Raw genomic sequence first — 23,746 nt, forward strand, 5'->3', positions numbered from 1 at the left:
GCGAGATTCTTCGCTACAAACAAACAGACAGACAGACAAACAAACATCGTTCTACTTTCTATTATAGATTATCCATTATTTTTTGTGCTCAGCTACTTATGGATGTTGTCAATTGAAAATTAAAAATATATGTCTGTCCGTCCGTCTGAATGTAATATTCTAAAAAAGATCCTATAAAGTTTTTCTGACGCTTCGCTGCAATTAAGTTATGTTATTCTTGTTATTAGGTATATCAAATATTAGCCCCTAGCTCCCTTATAAAAAAGGATGTAGGACCGTTGACGAGAAATTAATCTTTCCCTAATTTGAAATTATGTCTTTGGTAACTTGTGAATATTTTGGGAAAAAAAGGGATGTATTGGGCATTAGACTGTTTATTGCATAGTTTTATAAACATTTTCTCGTATTCATTTGAATCCGGTGGATAGGAACCGGTTCTCATGAATACGAAAAAACTATGTCTAGTATCGTATTATATCCAGTTTTCTACGAATATAGAAATGTACAATCATAAGATTAAAACTAGTTTTTTTTTGCCCGGCACCACGGGGCTAAAAAAAACTAGTTTTAATCTTATAATTGTACATTCTATATCCGCGGAAAGCCGTTTATAATACGATACGAGAAATAACTATTCTTGATCATTTGCTTTGGATACCTTTATTTATCAAATTTTGATTGGTTGGTTCATTGTGATGAGTGTCAAATCTAATGGTTTTAATCTGAGAAGAGTAAATATTGTTTTTCATCATTGGAGATGAACATCAATTTACCGCCCATTGTCTTATCAATTTAGATCCCTGTGGGAAAATTGATAATAAATTGATGTACACCTTCAATTATGATACACAAAATTATTGGAAAGCGCTAGTTTATACAATGAAATTTTCACAAAGTCAACAAAGTTTTGGGTTAACGAATAGGCAAATGTGTTTTATAATGGGCCAGTATAATATACATACCAATGTCTACTCCATCCTGCATTGCTTTTCGTTATTCTTAAATTTTACTGTTTTTGGCATCAATTTTATGTTTTGAATAGAATAGGAAAGATTTTCATCGTTGTTAACTTTTCAGGGAGGGAAGGGATATTGAGCTGTTTATTACACTAGTCCCAAAAGTTTTATAATAACGTTTTTTTTATTTGTTGGCCTTAAAACTTTGGATACTGTTATTGTATTTTGATTGATTGGTTCATTAAGTTTAGTGTTCAAACGTTTCAACTAATAATTGTTATCTACAAAAGATGCAATTGTGTGTATCATCATTGGGATGCACATAAATTTATCAGCCATTGTCTTATAATTAAAGTAAAAGAATAGAGAGGGCAATAGCTATGTGTAACGCTATCCCCTTATACATTTATTAGCCAATGATCTCTCTCTTACTACCGGCCAATTTACATTGAAGCTTCTCTACAAGGTCCAATACAGGCTTATAATTGTTTTGAGGGAGGGTACCTCCACCCTCCCAAGACAAATCGTCCCTAACAATCTATTCTACTTTTCCTTTATAAAACTAAAATCAACAGTGGAAGATAGACTTTTAAATGAATATATTAATAGTTATTTATCGCAATGTATTGTAGACAGCTTTCCGCGGATATTAAAATTAAAAATCATAAGATTAAAACTTGGTATGTTAGCCTCTCGTGGAGCGTAAGGGTTAAAAGCCATACTGGAAATAATTTAAATTTTTATCACTCTAAAAGTATTTGCATGAAATTTTAACAAAACAAAAAAGTTATATACTGTTAACAATTTTAATGGAGTTTGTTAAGAGTTTCCATGCCTAATCATGGTAGTAGCGCATCTACTTTTTAATTCGAAATAACAGTACAATTCTATTGAAAAAAAAGATTGTAATTATTTGTTAACAAGTTTGGACACTAAACTTAATAAATTTAAAATTCAAAAAGTCCCCAAAGTTATTATAGTAGCGCATCTTCTTAATCAATTTGTACTCTATCCATCTTAATTCAACCAAAAGACCTGAAATGGATATAGGGTATACGTGTATACGTGGATCTGGTGCAACATCCAAGTAATAATAGTAGCGCCTCAAACTTGTGATTGGTTTACCTGAGTTTTGTCTGCTTATGTTTTGATTGTGTTTAGGGATGGGTTACTACCAGGGGGTGGGGACAGTTAGGGTTACAATAATCTACAACCCTTCTTTCTCCCGAAAATTATCAGAATTTAATGCATAATTTAACATCCAAAACTTTGGGAAAACAATAATTTATTGTCCATTTTCTTATCCCTTAAATCACTGGTTGCCACTTACCGCTGTATGTCACATCAAATATTTTAAGTTTTAGTGTTCGCACTAAGTTTTCAATATTTGTATTAGCGAAGCTATGCATTAGAAGAATCTGAAATAATAGCTTAAAACCACCCCAAGACTTAAATCTGACAATAAACCAGCCTATAATTTTAACAGGACTTATGTGAAGCTTACCAAAAAAGCAGAACCTAATCAATATTGAGATCTTAATCTTCAGACAAAACCCTTTCTACTTTGTATAATAGGACTATCAGCCTCTAGGCAAATGAACCATATACTCTTCATTTGATATTAAAAGTTTAAAAATATGGGTGGAGGAGGGGGGGGGTTGCAGTTTTGATTTGTCTTAGAAGTTTTTAACCTTTCCATGTCCTTCACGAAGCTTCAATGTAAAGGAGAACCATAACGGTCAAAAGGTTATCAAGATCTTACGCTACAGACACGCACACAGATCCTGATCTCATTTGGTAAAAAATATATTAATTTATTTATAAGTTTCTATTGTAAGTCTTTAGAGATTAAAAACACTAGAAAATGTTTTAGAATTTAATTTTAATTTCTCAAATGTGACTTCTAACTGGCTATTATATCATAAATTGTACAAAAGTGTCGCTACTCACAATTCTCAATTTTAGAATCTGTATTTTTGCTATTTAATAGAATTAACTACATTGAATAAACGTATGAACGAACACAAAAGCATCTTCACCAAAGTTTACCATATGCCAAACCAAAAAATACAAGGATAAAACAATCCATGTTTGAAAATCTTTTTGTAAATATTTTTGCATAGTTCTTTTTATCATTTGTTTTATGGTAGTAGTATTGTTTTTTTAATCCAGTAATTTCTTCACTAAAGGGAAGTTTCACAAAGGTCCTGTGGTGGTTTTAGGATATTCTATTTTCTAACTAGGTATTTGGATGGTTATAGGCTATATTTTGTCCTTTCCAACCCCAAATACAGAACTCCTAGATGCTAGGTCTGCATCCGCTATTTCTATTAAATAGTACATTAAATTGAATCATATTTTTTTAATACGGGGATTATAATCTTTCATGGTTTTTATACTTTCGTAGGAATGTTTAATACAAAAAAATTAACAGGGACTTTTAACACTTAACCATCAAATCTTTAGATACTCAGAACCGACAACCAAACACTGTACTTCTTTTATCTATGGACTAGCAGTTACGCCCCTGGAGGCTTGTGAGAAGGGGAAGGATTGACCCTGAAATTTTATTTTTTTTAAAGAAAAAGTAAGAGAGATAAACTAACATCCTGTTACTTTTAAACAAAAAATAAGAAAATTATCTCGACAAGTTATTAGGTTTAAAATTTTCAGGTTATGCAATTTTTCTAGTCTGAATTACAATTAAATACTGGCTACATCATTTCTTTCCCTGCTCATCAAATATAATTTGATATTTTTACAAAACTCAAAAATCATAAATTAGCAAAGTTTTATTTTTGCTGTGTGTTTGTTTAAATTATTTGATAAATTATTAAATATTAAATAATTAATCAAGCAATACTCAAAGGCAATAATTTTAAACAAAATAAATTTTAGATGAGCAAATTTGAACCCTAGTTTGTCATAATATTATGAATCTTTAGTTAAATTTGACTTTAAAGTTTACACAAATATAAAAAGTTTTTGTTATGCACTTATGCATTAAAATACACTTTAGGATAGATTTCCCTGCTTATTTTTTCACTGTAAATTTTTTAATTTGGCTATTTTGGACTATTTTAGTTTTGCAGGATTGTAAAGACACTCTTCATTTAAATCTTGGACATTCTCCAATCCCTTGCAGTCTTTTAGGGTGTTTAAACAAGCCAAACAAAAAATAATACGATGTGTCCTAACTTTCAATGGAGGAGGACAAAGGGGTGATATTGTGGTGCCTAAAGCAATTTTTTTCAAATAAGGTATTTTTATTCTTCAAAAATGGTATTATAAGGTTTTATTTCAAAAACATAATATTTTTAAACTGTTTGAATGTTTCATGAATTTTAGGAATTTAAAATAACCTTTTTAGACTCTTAAGCAGAAAGAATATTGTATATCTGCAAATTCGCTTGTTTAATCTAGAATTTGATCATAAAATTATGAAACTCTTAAACTTTTTGTCTGAACACTTTTGTGATGAAAAATTTGTTGAAATTTGCTCTAATTGCTTTCTCTAGAACTCATCATGTAAAGTAAAAAAGTTAAATTATTAGATAGGCATGTGCAGTTGTCAAAATGATAGTACAAAGAAAAATATTTTAATCGCATCGTATTAAAGACAGCTTTCCGTGGATATTAAAATGAAAAATTTAAAGATTGATACTAGTTTTGTTAACCCAGAGGGGACGAAGGCCCTGGCTAACAAAACTGGTACTAATCTTAAGATTTTTTTTTAATATTCATGGCAAATTGTCTTTAATACGATGCTATGCATGATTCTTTAGTATAACTGATAGCTGGTTCTAATCCAGCGGAAATTAATATTTTCGAAGGCCATATTGGAAAATATAAACTGGAAAATAAAAAAACTAAATGGTGCTTTCCCTCAAAGTGTTTGTTGAGCAAAACACTCAATCTACCTCCTATTTATCAAAATAAATTATAAATTGAGGGAGGAGGGCTATTTTTAAATTAAGTTTTATAGTTTATTTATTTCTTTTAAAAGGTATCAAAAAATGAAATTATAAACATATTTATAATAGCAAAAATTACCCAAAAACTTTAAATTCTTTCAAATACTAATTCTTCTCTCGAATTCCGACAAAGCCCTACATATAACTTTTAGAAATTCATATTTTGACGTCTGTCGAAGCCGAAAAAGAAGTTGTTAAATTTATCATGTTTTTACAAAACTGTAAATCACTGCTAGATTATTAAAACCGAAAACATTTGAAAATGTTTTATATTGTTGAATTTATGTCACGTCAAGATTACTATTTTTTTATGCTGTCATTCTTAAAAGCGAAGCTTTTCTATAATTAGGGTCGGTACGTCCGGGGCTAAAAAAACTAGTTTTAATCTTATAATTGTACATTCTATATCCGCGGAAAGCCGTTTATAATACGATGCGAGAAATAACTATTATATGTTTCAGAAAAACAAGTTTCATGGTATTCAATAAATACTCATTAGTAACTCTGTCTAATTGTACACTGGGGAAGTAAGAGGATGTCTGCTCTATTCGAGCTTAAGATCTTGGAAACGGCAATGCTTGTCCGCTTTCCGCGACAATAATCATCACCAAAATTTCCGAACGTCCATTTTAAACATGTTGATGTTTTACTTTTTTAACAACAAATTTTTATGTGATCTAATCATCCGATTGATCTGAGTTTTGATATATTGATTCATGGGACAACAAAGTGTAATGTAATAAGCGAAGCAACTCTAGAATCAAGTCCTTAAAATGTAAGTATGTCCATAACCATTATCCTGAATCAAGCAGTTTTTCAACAAATTTACTTACAATTTTTCTTTGACTCTTATACATTTATATTATGATTATTCAGTTCTGACACTATACAAGTGTTAATGTCCGTTTGTCCTACCGTTTCAGTGCTTCGCTTTTATGGATGTTGTCATCCTTGTTTCTTGTATGTTTGCTACTGTAGAAAGGCAAATTTTCCTATTATTCCCAATTAGTATTAATTGAACCAAGGAATATCTTAAAATTGATTTACACAACAAACTTATCTCCGAATGAAAATATGTTGGTTTTATTCAGAAATGCTAATGGACTGGTATTTCTTCTTCTGCTATATTGGTCAGCTAAAGTAATCATCGAAAAACTTTTGGAAGTTTAGTATTAAATAACTAATTTACGATTTATCCAAAACTTCATTTTAGGGAGCTTCATATAGGTCTATGGATGCAATGGAGTTAGACTACTTTAAATTTGTGTTTTGTCTTGGGATGGTTTAAGGCCATTTATTTCACCCCTCCCAACGCATTTGAAAACAGAGCAAAAACCAGAAGTGTAAATATAGATTAGCCCTTTAGAAATATAAGGTTGTGTGATGTTTATTTTCCAGTTTTTCATCGATAATAATGAATTTATTATTACTCGGATCTTATACTAGTTTTTCATGTACTCTAATAAAGTGATACTTGAAGCTGGCTAAAATAACAAATAATCTGATTTAATCAGTGAAAAATATTGTAAACTTGCACAAGGAAGGGTGGGTTTAAATGTAGTCATAAGAAAAACATGAAAATCATTGGGTATGCAAATTTAAATCAAATTGATTAAATCCTTGCATTAATGTTTAGTAGCGCAAATATTTCATAAGTAGTTAACTCTGTCCGTTTGTCTGTTCTGCTGTTATTTTGTAAAAATTAAATTTACGTAATGTTTCATTAACTATTTAACATATTACTGATTTTTGAAATTCAGGTAAAATAATGGATTTATTATCATTTGGATCTTACACCAAATTATCGTGTACTCTAATAAAGTAAAACCTGAAGCTGGCTAAATTAATGATTTTCCTACTAAATGAAAGAACTGACAAGTAAGGGATGTCAATGTCAGCAACCTTGATGGACGACAATCTTTCCCCTGTCATATATTCTATATAGGTTGGTAAATCTGATGTACAATTGTGCTATGCTGTTGTTGCTGAGCTACTTTCCAACAAATAAAAATTACACATGTAAACTTTAGCTACAAATCAAATAAAAATAGCACGTAAACACAAGCTGATTCAAATTAAATGTTAATTAACGAAATTATCACTCAAACCCACACATTATTTACCTATAAATTTTTTGAATAAAAAGAGGAAGGGTGTCTATTTGTGTGTTTGTACATGTACCAAAAGATCCCACCGACAGCTTGACTAATCTATTTTTTCTCAAAAGCTTCGCAGAGCTACTAAAATATTCGGGCGAAACCACTAATATTTTTAAAAATTATATCACAATTTTGTTTTAACACACATAGGTCATATAGAGATGTGTGGGTTTTTCAATTATTTATTTTAATATGGATTTAAGTTTTAACATTACAAATATCAAGAGTAATTTATCCTGTGTATAAAATACTTTTTTGGTGTGATATGTCAAAATATGCCTGAATGGTTGAAGATAAGGGCTTTGAATTAATGCGCAAAGTGCATAAAAACTCTATGGTCTCAAAGGGAGTTATCACCCCTAAAAATATGCCAATAATAACTTTACCATTTCTGTTATTTATTTTTAACGCAACCAACGTGTATTTTTTTAATCTTCAGCTTTCTAAGCCGCTGTCTAGCAAAACAAACTATTATGAGCAATTGCCAAGCCCTGTAAGAACCTTGAGACATACTTAATTTAATAATTAGCGGTATCAGTATAATTGTTAGATTTTAAAGTTTTTGAGACTATTATAAAGTTTTTACTCCCACTCATATGTTTTAAGATTAAAGGAGAACCAAATGGTTTTTGTGTAAACTTTTAGAAAACATAAAGTATTAACAAAAGACATATTTTTTTTATTTTGTTCATATAATATTAAACATTGTCCTTACTTGAAGAATATTCAAATATAAGTATAAAATAAGGTTTATGTTTTTTAATGATATTAATAATAATTAATAGGTAATTTTGAATAGGTATATACAAAGTTTATTTTTTAATTTTAGTTTATAAAGAAAAAGAATCAAAACTGAGGGGGGGGGGAATTTTTTCTAGTTTTGATTTTTCTTGGAGGGAGGTGGTACCCTCCCTAAATTAGTTATATACCTTTCCATGAGTAGGTGAAGTCATCATTGTAGCCAGCTGAATTCAATGCATTTTTGAAAGGTATTTTCTCAGCTTCAAAGATCTCTCTTGAACTTGAAAGTTTGGAAATTCTACTTGAAACCATTTTGGGTATTTCTTTCTTGATGTTAGCAGGATGGTTAGATTTCGAGTTTATGTAGCTGAGATCAGTATTTGGTTTCTTAAAAGGTCGAAAAGTGTTGGCTCTCAGGTCAAAAAAGGCATCCAAAAATTCGGTGCTTGTGATATTGCATTCTATTGTTACTTTCAGTCCTAAATCTTTAAAAAGTTGAAAAACTCGTTTTCTTACTTGTTCAACCTGTGGACCAGAACCATCAAGGACAGCAAGACCATCATCTCGGTACAGACCAATTTGAGGTTGTTCAATGATGTCACCCAGCTTGCTAAGGATGTAGAGACCAACCAGTTCACAACATTCAGCACCATCAAAACTTCCCATGGTTATGTCAAAGTTTGATTGTGATTTTTTGATCCAAGGATCTTCATTCAGGTACAAAAATGATTTCCTTGTGTTTTGTAAAGCTTTGAGTTCCACAGATGTAAAATCATGGTACTGTTTTGACCAGTTGATAACAATATCAAAAAGTTCTTTGCTGATTGAAGGGTAAAAAGAGACAACATCAAATTTGAAAAATGTTAGCTTTGTCTTATTTCGTAGGCCACTGAACCATTCAATAACCTGATCAGAATTTTGCCAAAGGTTGAGATTTGTTGCTGATTTAACTTTGCTGACTGCAGTTTCAAGGATGGTTTTACTGACTTTACCAACATTTGACTTAGCAGGATTGAGAAGTCTGTACTGCTTTCTATCAGGAAAATTCGGTTTGTGATCTTTAACAGTTACAAAGGCTTCTTGTTTTATGTATTCATCAACCCTATCAGCTATACCCAACGTTGATGTAAGTTCTGCAGCTTCTTTATTTACATTGTCAACATCAGATTTGTCAGCTTTCTTGTATTCACTTGTCACATTGTTATGCAGAATTGTTTTATATTCATCAATAGGTACTGTGTACAAGTTTCCAGTTTTATCAGATTCAATGATGATGTCTTTAGAATCTTTAATTGTTTTGATTGTTCTTTGTAAAGATGTTTGGAATTCATTGTTGACTTGCCTGAATTCAATTGATGTAATAAGCTTGTAAACATCTTCCTCAAAGGCTTTCAACTCGTCCATCTGGGGAGCCCTGTTGGTAGTTTTGAATCCATAGTTGTTGTTGGTTTTGGTTGGTTTTTCTTTGACAGCAAATAGCTTCCATCTCATTCTTTGAATAAAACTTTCTACCTTGGCGATGATGATAGACTGATACTGCATTCAGAAGCCTTTCCATGAGTAGCTATATTGTAACGGAGAACCATATCAGTTTAGCAATTATCAAGATCCGAGGGAAAAACAGACAGACAAACTAATAGACATACTGTTACTTTATATGATATTTTTTATACCGGAGAACTAGTAAGTACATTCCCTAAATATTAGCCCTTAACTGTCGGGGGGTGAGGGGGCGTTGAACGCCCCCCCCCCCATCCGGTTTTTTTCTATCTCATTTTCTGTGTGTGAAAGATAAAGAGCCCAAACTGCGTGACTTTATAAGTTTGGGTATGACACATAACCGAGAGTTGGAATTTTTTGAATATCTCCATCCTGGCGGGCACAGGATGCCAGCAAACCTGGCAGGGTCATCCAGGTAAAGAGCAAAAATATATTTTTGACTTTAAAAAAGCATTTTATCTTACCAAAATACTAAAATATCCTTTAGTAGTACATCCTCATATTAAATACAGGTGTTCAAGTCAATTTCAGGTTCCAGGTATGATCCTGCAGGTCCTGATCCTCCAGGTCTCCAGAAATCTTTAAAGGGCTCCTGTGGCCGCAATTTTTGACTTAGATACTTCAAATTTTAAACTTAAGCTTTTCTTACATGTCTACATAACGTATTAAAATTTCATAAAGATCCGCCGCCGTTTTCCAGCCAACCGCCGACTGCGGCGGCTGGCAGCTGCCAAGTACAGCTGCGGCCGCTGAAATTTATATTTTGATATTTGAAATATAAAATTTACATATAGATTAACATTTTCTGCAAAAAAAAATTTATTCTATCTTCAAAAATAAAAAAATTACAGCCCTTTGAAATTTTTAAGTAAAAAAGGACCTAAAAACAAAGGTTGTTAAATAAAAGGGTGAAGGAAGCGAAAATTGACCTTGACTTACTTAAGGTCGGAAATTCATCATAACACAGGGGCACAGGAGACTTACACAAAAAATTTTAGCCCTCTAGCTCTAATAGGAACTGAGATAACATTGGGGGGCGTTGAACGCCCCCCCCCCCCCCACCCGACTGATTAAGGTGCGGCAAGGGGCCCGACTGTAAGGGGTTAGTTAGAGCCCAGTCGGTTCAGCAGTTACCGAGAACTTAAACTTCAGACGGACCGACAAACATCTCTCTACTTTTTTTAATAAAGGATATGGATTTATTTGGTTAAAGTCAAAACATTATACAGAAAAAGCGCGCTACAAAATATTTTGATTTATTGTAGACTTTTCTAACCAATTATGTGGTAATTTTCAAAAGACAATTTAGAGTTCTAAACATTTTATTTATCTACTGCAAATATTTAGCCGATTTAGGTTAAATTGTATTGTGATATTACAACCAAACCCATTTTTGGAAACCATCTAAACTACAACATGGAAAAAAATTATATTCAAGAACACATTTAAGTTCGTTACCCTGTTAATGTAAGCACCTAGAAGTTGTGTTGGTATCAAACCCGCGGCTCTAGTGTAAAAGGTTACGTGTCCGCTTGACACACTGTAGGTGTCGAGTTCGAATGTAGACAACTATGGAATCATGGAAAGCAAACGAAATGGCTGGTTTTGTCTTATTTCCACAGTAGCTTTTCTCCTCTTTAGCACTTGCGGTGGGGCTCTAACCCTGCGGTTCCTATTTGCTAACACTGCGGGGCAATGATTAATATTTACCTAACCTAACCTATCAAAGGCTGCTGTGAAAATACGACGAAACCCGCTACTTCGTAATAGTGGAGACGTCACAAAATTGTATCCACTGCTGCTATGTGTCTGGCGAGTGACATCAATAGACTTTCAAACAAAGGGTTGGTTGTCTAGCAATGTTGTTAAAAAAAATGCTTTTTTTAATACACGCAAAAAAATGAACAAATCATAATTAAATAAGAATATTGTAGCAAAAGGCAAAGTGATTGACTAGAAAAGGAGTTATCTGAATATTAAAAGACATCAACAAATTTATAAGATTTATCTAATTTTATAGATATGAAAGTACATGAAAGAAAGAGCTGAACGCCCAGTCCTGATAATTATTATAATTATAAATATGAGAGACAGTGTTTTGCGGTGAAAGTTTTTTTTGTTAGTACACGTCGCGAGTTACCTAATCCATTCACGAAATGGATACAGAATAGGTGGATATATTGACATATATTGGTCAGTTCGTTCATCCACTAGGAGGGGACGGTATTGGGGTAATGGGGGGGGGAGGTGTCGTTATTTTAGCCAGTATCAAATTAACAGTACATGAAAATCTGATGCAACATCCAAGTAAATATATATCTATTATTTCCGTAGATATTTGTACGTTTTGTTTCAGCAAATATGGAGGTAAGGATCCGTATCCTTTGATTTTTTGTGCAGTACAAAATAAGTCTTTTAAAATTGAGTCAAATTTTACATGAGGTATGAGGGTAATGATCTGCTCATTTTCTTCTTGATTGTGTAATTTTTTTAGTCAAAAATTATTAAATTCTTACAACCAAAAGAGTGCAGCAACCCTTCTAATTGTACCAGGAGACTATACACAATTGCAATAACCTTATACGCTAGCGTGTTGTCAGATTAAAAAAGTTACAACCCCCTTTAAAATTAAAGGGAGCATGAAAATTTAGCTATTTATCATAAAATGTTTTATTTTAGAGCTGATATAATTGTGAAATGATCCACTTCCCTGGAACTATAACCTAGATTCAAGTACATGAAGTGTATATTCTAATCATGCAACACAGAGCGTTCGAAGGTGCTTTGACTTCTGTGTCAGAACCTAAATTGGGACATAGTGCATTTCATTACCCTTGGTTAGGTAACTTAATTTAACTTTTCAATAAAATCTAAATTGCAGCCGTTTTGAGAAAATTAGATTTGAAAATTTCAAGTTCAATTTTCATCCCCTACAAGTTACCGCATAATCATGACAAGAAAAGCAAAGATTATTTATCTAAAATTTGCTTTTATAAAGTTAATCATAAAAACACTCCTGAAGTGAGTTGATTCATGGCCATTTTATCAGTAGCTTTGCTAAGGTCACGGAAATTCAGCCCTTAATCAACCATACATAGAGAGGTTTTAAGAAATACTTCATAAAAGCAAACTTGTTCAAAATTTTAAATAAACAATCTTTGCTTTTCTTGTCATGATTATGCGGTAACTCCTAGGGGATGAAAATTAAACTCTAAATTATTAAATCTAATTTTCTCAAAAACGGCTGCATTTTATATTTTAATGAAAAGTGAAATGAATTTACCTAACCTAGGGTAATGAAATGCACTATGTCCCAATTTAAGTTCTGACACAAAAGTCAGAGCACCTTCGAACGAACTGTGGCAAAATCACTGTATTATACTTTCTCATCATTAGAAAAAGAGTGGATGGACAAGTCCAACGGGGAAAAAGTGAAGATCTAGTTTTATAGTTGAGTTCATAAAGTCTGTTGTGTATATAAAAAATATTGAATTAAAGTGAAAAACAGAAAAATTAAAAATTTATTTTCTATTTGATTAGAGAAAACTTCCTCTAATAGTCTTAAAGAATTGTCTTAAATCCATGCAGAGTTATTTTTTACTGGCAATTTTAAGTTGGTTAGTTTATAATCAAGAATGATTATTTTCAGATGCTGAAATAAAAATGAACAAAAAATATTTGTTATTTGTTTTTATTTATCATCTTTACTTCATTAATCCAAGCCATGCAAGAAGTAAGATTAGAACCTGGTTTGAAACTGAAACAAGAATGACAACATCCATAAGTAGCAAAGCTCAAAATTATTAAGGGAAATCGGGGGAAAATTTACTATAGAGCAGTTTCATGCAATAAACATTAAATTTGATGAAATAGGGAAATCACGGAACCTTTAAAATTACAAAAACTTATAATCTAGGAATTGATCAAGCACTGCAATTTAAAGACAAATATTATTGAAACTTGATGGAAATACGTAGAATATAAGCATATTCAATCAATTTGATAATTTCAGCCATCAATCTTGAATATGAATAGAGAAAATCACGAAAACCTAAAAATCTAGGAAAAGATCTAGCACCCCAATAAATAAACAAGTCTTAATAAAACTTAGTGAAAATGTGTAGAATGTAAAATCAATTAATCTCTGAAAATTTCAGTCCTATATCTTGAAAAAGAGTTAAGAAAATCACAAAAACTTAAAAATCTAGGAATCCATCTAGCACCCCAAATAACAGACAGATGGACCAAAATTATAGATAAGATGGACTTGAGTATGTGCTTATGTCAATTTGATCAATGAAAACAACTTTTGCAGTTTCTATTGAAATTAAACTTTCTTAGGGAAAACCTGGTCAGATGTTTATGACTTAGTATCCTCAAGTCTCAGATATTATTATAGATTTATTTTTGAAGAAAAACAGCTTTTGACAGGTTATTTTTATTTGAGTTGTTGTTTTTTTTTTATATAGGCCAAGAAAAAAATCTATAAGCCTTTTTGATAAATCTTTGCAAAAGAATAAGCTAGCAGCTAAACTTTTATTGTTTTACAGATTTTGAAGACTGTGGACAATTAAATAGTGCTACAGGTATAAAAATTAAAAAAAAAACATATAAATTACAATACATAACATGAAATTGATTATTACAATTACAGTTAGGGAGTTGAATCCATTTTTATAGAAGCAGAAACATAATCTATGATTATGGTTTGGACCCTCTAAAACTGTAATCTACATTTCCACTTTCCCCTCTCTCGGTGAAGATATCTTCAACGCCGATACGTTTTTTGAAATGTAAGATTCTACTTTCCCTTCTCTTGGTGAAGATATCTTCAACGCCGATACGATTTTTGAAATGTAAGATTCCACTTTCCCCTCTCTTGGTGAAGATATCTTAAACGCCGATACGATTTTTGAAATGTAAGATTCCACTTTCCCCTCTCTTGGTGAAGATATCTTCAACGCCGATACGATTTTTGAAATGTAAGATTCCACTTTTGACTCTCTTGGTGAAGATATCTTCAACAAGAGAGACAAAAGTGGAATCTTATATTTCAAAAATCGTATCGGCGTTAAAGATATCTTCACCAAGAGAGGGGAAAGTGGAAGGGTAGATTACAGTTTTAGAGGGTCCAAACCATAATCATAGATTATGTTTCTGCTTCTATAAAAATGGATTCAACTCCCTAACTGAATTATGTTTGTTATTTTAGTTGTCCCTGATTGTTGGGAAAAATGTGCTTTTGTGGATTTTCGAAGAACTAACAGCCCAAAAAATAATCTCAAATGGTCAGTAACTTTAATTATGATTAAAGAATGAAAATAAAAATTTAACTAATGTTTATATTATCCTAGTTTCTTTTCTCCCTACATAAATGATAACACAGTAAGAAGTGGCTACTGCTATTGGCTGTATCATCAGAGGTTTGGGTTCAACTGAAATAGGGTTCTAAATATCCACAATAGATTATAACCTGCTAGCCCATTAAAAGATTATGCAGATTAGACTTTCAAATAACTATGAATTCTTAGATGATTTTTAATAACCTTTATATCTATAAATTGGGTTAAATTTTAAAATCATTAACATTTGAATTTTACGAATAATGCTTCCTTCTAGCAAAATTCATATCTATAATACAAAGTAGAACGATGTCTGTCTGTCCGTCTGTCTGTCTGTCTGTCCCTTAAGATCTCGGTAACCACTAAACCGATCGGATTCTACTCTTCAGGGTATATACCTATTGGTCCTGTGGTGGTTTTAAGCTATTTTCTTGGGGGATGGGACACCCCCAACCCCCCAAAAACAAAAAAATCCCCCCCCAATTTTTTTTTTTTTTTTGTCTTAAGATTTTCTTGGTCCTTTAACGAATTTCGCCTTAATTTTTTTTATCACCTCTTGGGGCAAAGCCCCTAGAGGCTAGGGGTGAAGCCGCTAGTAATGTCATAAATTAATATTTTAAATCTTAAACTACAGTGAGGGGGGAGTTTTTGATGCTCCTTTAAAGATTGGAGGAAAACTGCCAAAATTAACTTCACAGAAATCCAACTAACTGTACAGAGTGCCAGCTGACTGGAATTGCTTCTGGGATTCCTGCTACAAGACATTCCAAACTGAACTAACAGCGTAAGTTGTAACTTTATTTTTATAATGTATTTATACATAATATATCAAAGTAAATTATACCAAATTTTATATGAAGTTTACCTTTTCCAATCCAGTAAGTGACTAGTTTCTGGAATCATATGGATTTGTATAAATAGTAAATAAACTCATTTAGTTACACAAACCTCTTCTGAGATGGGTCTTTGAGAAAAGAATGCCGCGTTTTTTTGACATTTTTTAGACATGTCGAAAAAACAGAGTATACAACTATTTATTTAATTATTTCGCTTTTGTTGGAACTGCCTTCATAGAAGAAAAACAAATTATCTTAAATCTATTTTTGCTGCATATTAATTAATGCACGTTTTAGAGCTGTATTAGATATTATACAAATGGCTAAAATACTAATTTTAAAATTTTGAATTCTTTTGTTGTATACTCTGTTGAACGAAGACGATATCGTCTTCGTTCAATCAATCAATGTTTCTCAAAAACCCATCTCTGGAGTTCCAAATAGTAGCACTTGTACCTTTAAAAAATCATTGCATTTCACCTAGTTGATACTTGCGACTGCACAAATGATATATAGCTGCAGTTTAGGTAAAAGTTTTAGCATTTCGTATTTAAAGGAAACCTGCAAGAAATACACTGCTTTACATTTGTTTCTGGGCAACATAATATAATATTGAAATTTCTATTATTAGCGATGGAAAACTTTCAAAATTCTCATATACCTATTATGCCATTTTAATTTGTCTATAACTCTTTTGTTATTGAAGCTGGGTCTACTTGTGGCAATTAAAGCAGCGTAGTTCTTGCAGGCTTTGTTTAACATGTTCTGTAAATAGAACCTTTACTAACCTGATTTTTTTAGATCTTATACTGGCTGTTCTGGAAACAAGACAAGATCCAGTTCTGAAACATTCAATACTTATGTGGAAAAGTTATTGAAGTGTTATGCTCATTTTAACACAGGAAATGTAAAAAAAATATTCTTATACTAAAGTAACAGGATGTTTGTCTGTATGTTTTTCTGCCTGTACCAAAGGATCTTGCTAACCGCTGAACCGATCGGGTTCTTCTTAACAGGGTATATTCTCATAGGTCCCGGGAAGGTTTTTAATTATTTTGGGGGAGGGTACCTCCACCCTCCCAAGAGAAATAAAAAAAATCTAATTTTTTTTTAACGTTTCTTGAATTTAGATAGAGAGTTCAACGCAAACATAAACGTCAAACACAACATATACATATTTTAAATATAAAAAAAACATTTAAATTGCCACTAGAGGCCTCTAGGGGGGTAGCCGCTAGTAGTGTATATTTGATCAAACTAATAAAACTGTAATAACATCATAAGTGGAGTAAATTCAACCTTACTCTTTATCACAAAAATTATTCTTTAGCCACTCTAATATCTCAAAACAGGAATTTTCAGATGTATTTAAAAACAAAAATCTTTAAACATCTGTACACTAATTTTTACAATAAAATGATCTAGTGTTGGTTTCTGTTACCACATCAACTTCACCTGTTTATGAGGTAACTAAAAATATTCCTGAACTAAAAAGATTAAAATATCATTTTGTTATATACTAGCGGCTATGCCCAAAGTTTTTTTTTTAATTTTAAAAAATTAGGGGGGTAATTTTTCAAGGGGCGATTTATCTTAGGAGGGTTATGGTACTCGCCCCCCCCCCTCCTCAATATTTATAAACCTTCCCAGGACGAGCAGCTTCTCTACTTTATTATAAGAATTTAAATCAAATTAAATTTAAATCTTTAGTTTTACAGAATGGTTCCAAGTAATGCAACCTTATTACTTGCCGGTTTTGCTGCAGATTTTATCAATCAGGGAAAATCTTATACAGGTATTAACATTAAAATGTTGCCTTTCACAATGTCAATCAAAGCAGTTAATGTCTAGTAATATTTTTTGTGATTTATTTATTTATTACTTAGGAACCTTCAGCTCATCGGACACAGGGAAAAGGAAAAGGAGAGAATCTGATGATTCAAGTAATAGGTATGTTCAAGTATTACATTTTTAAAATATTACCATTATTATACAAACTTTATCTTATGTTAATGATAGTATGCCCCTTTTGAATTAAAGTAATTGACCAACCAAATTCAGAAAAATCCTAAACCTTTCATTTGAAATGAGAGGCTGTACCAATTACTTCCAAAAACTTTTTTCATGAACAATGATTACTTTAATTTTTAGTTTATTCCTGACAAGATTCCAGGGAGCAAGTCCCCAAATACCAAATAAAGGTCAGTAAACTAAAGCAGCTTATAGTGCCTAATAAAAAACGATGTCATACAATACAAATGACCAATGCTAGGCCAGTATACATTTTGACATTGGTTAATTAAAATCTATACTTGCCTATCATTTTATGACGTAATTTCTTATCAGGCAGTGTAGTATGGGTTGAAGAGGAGCTGTGCTCCTGGAAGCAAAACAGACAGCTAACAAAGCACAGTTCACTCGAAGCGACAGTAAGAGAAAAAAAAATTTCCCATGCATAAGACTAACTGCTCCTAAAACATCCCAATGAACGTATAAATTTAGTGGAAAAACGAAAATCTGGAAATGAGGGCTTTTTGAGAAAAAGCCAAAAACACATTCATGTAATATATGTGAAAAAAAACAGTCAATCATTCATACTAAATTTACGCTATTAGTCATTTAATGATACTAAAATTAAGTCAGAAATAAAAATTTTAAATGCAATTTAAATTTCTATAAGTAATGTCTTATGTTATTATACATTAGCAAATTCGAGGGTATGTGACCCTCATGCATAAACATAGTTGGTTAACAGTGGACTTATTTTCCATAATGTTTTAGACATGCCTAGAGTTGTATGTTATGACCAGAGAACAAGAGGAACAATTAGTGTTCAAATGTTTCAACACTAATTTTAATCTATAGAATGGGTAATTATGTGTATCATCATGTACATCAATTTATCGGCCATTGTCTTATCCCTTTAGATCCCTGTGTTATAAAACACATAGTTAGTTTGTTTTCATATTGATAATGATCAAGTGATCTTTTATAGCATCCATGTCATTGTCTACTTCATCTAAGTTTAAGCAAACCTTATTAATACCAACTTCTGATCTCAATGTATAATCAGATGAATAACTCCTTGTTTCTTCTATATGTTCTATTATACCATTTACATCATGGCAAGAATTAATACTTCTTTTAACAATTGTTTTCTAATGAACCTTAAGTTCTACAACTTAAGATTTTAAAAGGCTGCAATGATCTGTCCATTTTAACTAATGCATTTAAAGTTTTAGGTTCAATAGATTTTATGTCTTGCAAAATTCTTATAATAAAGCTTTCCTTTTTTACTTGATTTAAGTAGATATTATTCAACTGTATCATCCTATTAAGTTCCCTGGCTGGTATTAGTTTATCACTATACAAAGCTATTACTCTATCTGTTGTTTTTGTACTGTATATCACAAGAATGTGTTTCTGGCTTTTTCTCTAAAAGCCCTCATTTCCCGATTTTCGTTTTTTCACTAAATTGATACATTCATAGGGATGTTTTAGAAGCAGTTAGTCTTATGCCTGGGAAATTTTTTTTCTCTACTGTCGCTACCAGTGAACTGTGAAAGGAACAAGGACGAGAAGAGATAGCTTTAATAAATAGCCATTATAAGCTGTTTTTTTGCAAATAAATATTATGCAAAGATTTAGAAGTCAGTTGGATATAGATTTTGGCATTGATTTGTTCGCCCACAGTAGCTGCAGGTTTTAGTCCCTAGGTGTGGACACTGCGGTTACATTACATATCTATTTAAGTATTTACCAAAGTTATAATATTATCATTTTAATAGTATCTGCATGCATGCTTTTATGTGTTAAATAAAGTAAATGTACAATTAAAAGTGATTTATTTTATGGTATGAATTGCAAGATTATTCTACAATTAGTTAAAAGTCTGTCGATAATACAGCAGTATAAAATGCTTCTAGAAAACTTCATCCAAATTAATACAGATTCAAATCCATCTATATTAACCCATTAGTGCCGAGCGCCACTTTTATGGGCCGATCGAGCTGAAAGTTTCAGGGAAGCTTTATAATGGTCAAAACGGAATTCGTATTTTTTTGTTTTGCTCTAGTGGCGTGCACAGGAAAGTTGCAAAAAAACCCGGTTCGGCTCGGCCATAAATACCAACCAGGCATTATTACCCGTTTTGGGCGGTTTTCGCCGGCGTTAAAACCCGGTTTTGCTGTAAAAACCCAGTTATTTCGACCAAAAATCAAAAAATGTAATTTTTAAACGCCAAAAGTGAGATGAACACTTTTTAGAACTTTGATACGATCCGAAATTGAAAACTACACAACCTCATGTAATCTATAGAGCTACAAGTATAATACGAAGCGATTTATTTCAAATTTAGTGTTTCGGCTATAGGTGCTGCCGTTTTCGGGTAAAAAAACCCGTTGCTCGAAGTTTTAAAAGACACACACTACAAAAAAAGAACATATAAAATTTGGGTGTTACATATCAGAAAACGAGAATAAAACTATTGGGTGACACCTATAGAGATTACTAGGGTTATTAGGGTGGCTCAAACCCTTACTAATGACGTAAATTGTTATTTTTATTGGTTGAAAAGTTAAAACCGGGTAATAAAAACTGAAACCGAGCCGGGTTTTAAAACTGTCGGGTATTTATGGCCAAGCCGAACCGGGTCATAATAGGGCGTACAAAAACGATAAAAAAATCATATAAAAAATAATAATTTGAATAAAACGAATTCACAAATAGATGTACTTGTCAATAAACATTAGATTTCACGAAAAAAATCAGCGACTTTACTATAAAAACAAAAAAGTTAGAAGGGGTATTTTGAATTTTCATGATTTTCAAATTTTGTTGAGCTATACTGGCAAACGGAAGTAAGCTAAACTGCCTGCTCCAGGGGGAAATGAAAGCCAGGGTAGTAGAGGGGGGATTCATACTGAGAATGATGCAATTTTGAAGCCGGAAACCGTTTTTTTTTCCATTTTTTGGAACCGGGTTTCTATGCCCGGTTCGGCACTAATGGGTTAACATGCATTTAGGAGATGATGGAAGGAAAGCAAACAGAAAATTCCCATGGACCTGCTCTCTGAGAAGCTCTGGTTACAGGTGAACAAAATAAGTGTAAATTCCAACTTTATCTTGAACCCCCTACAAAAGGATTAAATAGTTGTTATAAAGATTTACAAAAAATAAAAATATTTTACAAATACTTTATGAAACATCAACAGATTAATGATTTATTTACAACTAGCAGCTAGGGGCGGTATGCTGGGGAAAGTCGACCCGCCACTTTCACTTGTAGTCTAAAAAAAACATTTCAAATTTTTTAGAGGGGTTCATTTTTTGTAATGGAAATTTCTTTTGGAAGGTTGATGGTACCCTCCCACAGTTATAAACCTTCTCAGGACCTTTTAGAAGCTACCCTGAAAAAGAGAACCTATGCCATTGGTTTGCCAGATCCTTTGGTACAAACACAAAGACCCTGTTACCTTATAAAGATTAAGAAATTATAGTATTAACAAAAACAAAAAAAGTTTATGTATAGGAGTTTTCATAAGTGTGGAGTGACACTTCTCTCTGGTCCTCCTAGTAAAACAATATTGGTGTCTGCTGCACACTGTAACTATATTTGTAAGGTAATCTAGACATATATTGTGAATATGATCAAATATGAGTTTTACATTTTTTAGGATGAAAATGATCGAATTCTGGAAAGTTGCTGCTGTTCAGATGTTGGTAAAGATGATAACTATTTAAATTGCAGGTTAATACATGTGTAATTAATAAAAATTTTCATTGTTTTCCATTTAATATTTACTTGCATCTGATGGGAAATCCTCTATTTGATAGGAAAAGTATCCATTGCAGCCCAACTGCGAGAACTGTAAAGGCAGAACCAAGTGATTTTGTTATTGTTTGTGGTGAAGTCAGTGTTGAAACAGAGAATCAATTCATTTCTGAAGAAAAAGAGGTATATAGATATATATTATGTGGTATTAGCTGCTGTACATAATCTATTCCTTTAAACTTCATTTTAGGTTTCAATGAAAGTTCTTGAATTTCACAATCATCCTTTGTTTGATGTTGAAGATATTCTGAAAGGTTATGATATTGCAGTGTACGTAGTAGATGATACTGAGTTAAAGGTAAGCAAATGTGTTCTTAAAGTGGCTGTGAATTTGAAAATAACGTTATATGTATAGGTAGATAACTAACAATTGAAGATAAATCTTTAAAAATATTGCCTACAAAAATGAAAAATATTTAATTAGATGAAAAACAATTTTCAAATTTTCTAAACAGAACGATACCGCGCTTATCATTATTAAGAAAACTGAATAATAAATGCATTAAATACGAACAATTGCAGTGCATTTATAGGGAATTGTATTCAAAATAGATAAAGCATTGTGTATTTTTTTAAATGTCATTTAAAAGTAACACAACATGATTATCATTCTAATCTTGTAATTTTATATTAAATTTTATTTAATTCACTAGCAACTTTTTTAATAAAAATAAAATAGCCTAAAACCTTCGCTACAGAAAAAAAAGCTTACCACTTTATAGAATAGGATATTGTTAAATCTTTTTATTAAAAACTCGACATTCTTATTATTCTGTATTCAGGGAGAAAATGGATATTTAGCTGTTTATTACATTAGTTCCCAACGTTAATGACATTTTATTTGTTGAATAAATAACTCTGGGGACTTTTATTTAATTTTTATTGGTTGGTTCATTACTTTGTGTGTCCAAATGTTTAAACCACTAAATATAGTTTACAAAATGTGTAACTTTGTGTATATTTTCCTTTTGGATATCCATTAATTTATCGGCCATTGTCTTATGCCTTTAGTTCCCTGGTTAAGTAAGGTGTGTAAATATGTGGGGGGAGAGTGGGCGTTTAGGCAGAATGGGTGTGTGTGGGTGTGTGCGTTTGTGTGTGTGTGTGTAGATTCGTGGGGGGGAGTATAAAGATTAGGGAGGAAGAGTGTGTGTGGAGAGTGTGGAGAGTGTGTGTGGGTGTGTGCGTGTGTGTGTGTTAGGCTACGTAGTGTGTGTGTGTGTGTAGATTTTTGGGGTGTGGAGAGTTGTGGGTGTGTGCGTGTGTGTGTGTGTGTGTTAGGCTACGTAGTGTGTGTGTGTGTGTAGATTTTTGGGGTGTGGAGAGTTGTGGGTGTGTGCGTGTGTGTGTGTGTGTGTCTAGATAATTGGGGTGTGCCAATGTTTGGTGTGGATTATTACTAATCTTTCATTGACATAAAAAAAGAATATTAATTTTTATGGAAATATTTTAGTAAAATGACTGAATCTTTTGCTAAAAGTGTGTAGCAAATATAATATACTTTCACTTTTTAAACCATTAAATTCTTAAATATTATTCTTTCTAGAGATTTAATCAATTTTTCTTTTGTCTTCATAGCAGCTGAAACATACCGAAATTTAGTTAATCATTTTATAAAATAAAAGAAATTTTGTATTTACATTTTAAAGAAAGTTTGAAGACAAATATTAAAAGAGGTTTATTACAAAATTATTTCCTAAGTATTGATTTTTTTGTTTTTATCTGCAAGTAAAGAAATGGCTTATTTTCTTACAGTTTAATTGTTTCTCAAACTTTAACATTAACTTCGTGTGGAACTGATTTTGGAATTTTAATCTAATTTTTTTCTAACTTACTGGAACTTTTAAGAAATTATTCTATGAAAATTACTTAAAAAAGAAGGAAAGGTAAATAAAAATGAATTCTGAAAAAACTAATTCGTGATCTCTTTAAGAAGAAGCAACCTCCCCTATCGTCATTTTATAACATATTCAGAACAACATATACTTTAACAAGCAGAACATATGGCCAGCCTGTTTACCAAAACTAAAAGATCAATTTGACACAAGGTAAATTGCAAAATATCTTAATAAATTGTAATGCTAAATTATAGATAAGTCATTAGTGAATTTTTATTTAGTTCGACAGCTAAGAAAGCAAGAATATCAGGCTGGGATGAGCCTGATTTACTTAACAAACTTGGTGGCTCTCTCAATAACAAACCTTTTAGTGAAATCAATGATCAAACCTTTTTCATCAAGGAATTTTATATCAATTTATTTAAGTAAAAGATCTTTTTTACATTTTCAATAAAATTTTGATAAGAAAGAGACAAAAGATGGGAAGAGATTGGTGCTCAGAACATCTAATATTAAACTAAAAGAAAAGTATACAGGGGAATGGCTGGGGTAAATTTTATTAACCTT

The 23,746-nt window shown here is 31.8% G+C and overlaps 2 protein-coding genes across 2 annotated transcripts; both read left to right on the top strand.

Annotated features, from left to right (window-relative positions):
- The first annotated feature begins 12,983 nt into the window (after positions 1 to 12,983).
- On the top strand, positions 12,984 to 15,460 carry LOC145334384 (uncharacterized). The gene is made up of 6 exons (XM_080179838.1): positions 12,984 to 13,063; positions 13,672 to 13,761; positions 13,881 to 13,916; positions 14,543 to 14,618; positions 14,685 to 14,753; positions 15,391 to 15,460. Exons 1-6 carry the CDS (start codon positions 12,994 to 12,996, stop codon positions 15,458 to 15,460), a joined length of 411 nt encoding a protein of 136 aa, XP_080035964.1. The 5' UTR covers positions 12,984 to 12,993.
- Positions 15,461 to 16,937: 1,477 nt separating this feature from the next.
- On the top strand, positions 16,938 to 23,608 carry LOC145334385 (uncharacterized). The gene is made up of 11 exons (XM_080179839.1): positions 16,938 to 16,974; positions 17,219 to 17,303; positions 17,395 to 17,458; positions 17,660 to 17,709; positions 20,533 to 20,599; positions 21,039 to 21,129; positions 21,184 to 21,257; positions 21,344 to 21,464; positions 21,532 to 21,639; positions 23,316 to 23,389; positions 23,461 to 23,608. Exons 2-11 carry the CDS (start codon positions 17,228 to 17,230, stop codon positions 23,606 to 23,608), a joined length of 873 nt encoding a protein of 290 aa, XP_080035965.1. The 5' UTR covers positions 16,938 to 16,974; positions 17,219 to 17,227.
- Positions 23,609 to 23,746: the final 138 nt, after the last annotated feature.

This window comes from Acartia tonsa, chromosome 12, assembly GCF_053477335.1.
Source record: "Acartia tonsa isolate MP-2025a chromosome 12, ASM5347733v1, whole genome shotgun sequence".
Classification (NCBI taxonomy): Eukaryota; Metazoa; Arthropoda; class Copepoda; order Calanoida; family Acartiidae; genus Acartia; species Acartia tonsa.

Coding starts and splice junctions, on each gene's coding strand:
- LOC145334384 (XM_080179838.1), top strand. CDS start 12,994: ATGAACAAAAAATATTTGTTATTTGTTTTTATTTATCATCTTTACTTC. Junction 13,064..13,671: donor TAATCCAAGCCATGCAAGAA/GTAAGATTAGAA, acceptor AAACTTTCTTAG/GGAAAACCTGGTCAGATGTT. Junction 13,917..14,542: donor ACAATTAAATAGTGCTACAG/GTATAAAAATTA, acceptor TTGTTATTTTAG/TTGTCCCTGATTGTTGGGAA.
- LOC145334385 (XM_080179839.1), top strand. CDS start 17,228: ATGGTTCCAAGTAATGCAACCTTATTACTTGCCGGTTTTGCTGCAGAT. Junction 21,258..21,343: donor GATAACTATTTAAATTGCAG/GTTAATACATGT, acceptor TCTATTTGATAG/GAAAAGTATCCATTGCAGCC. Junction 21,640..23,315: donor TAGATGATACTGAGTTAAAG/GTAAGCAAATGT, acceptor TAACATATTCAG/AACAACATATACTTTAACAA.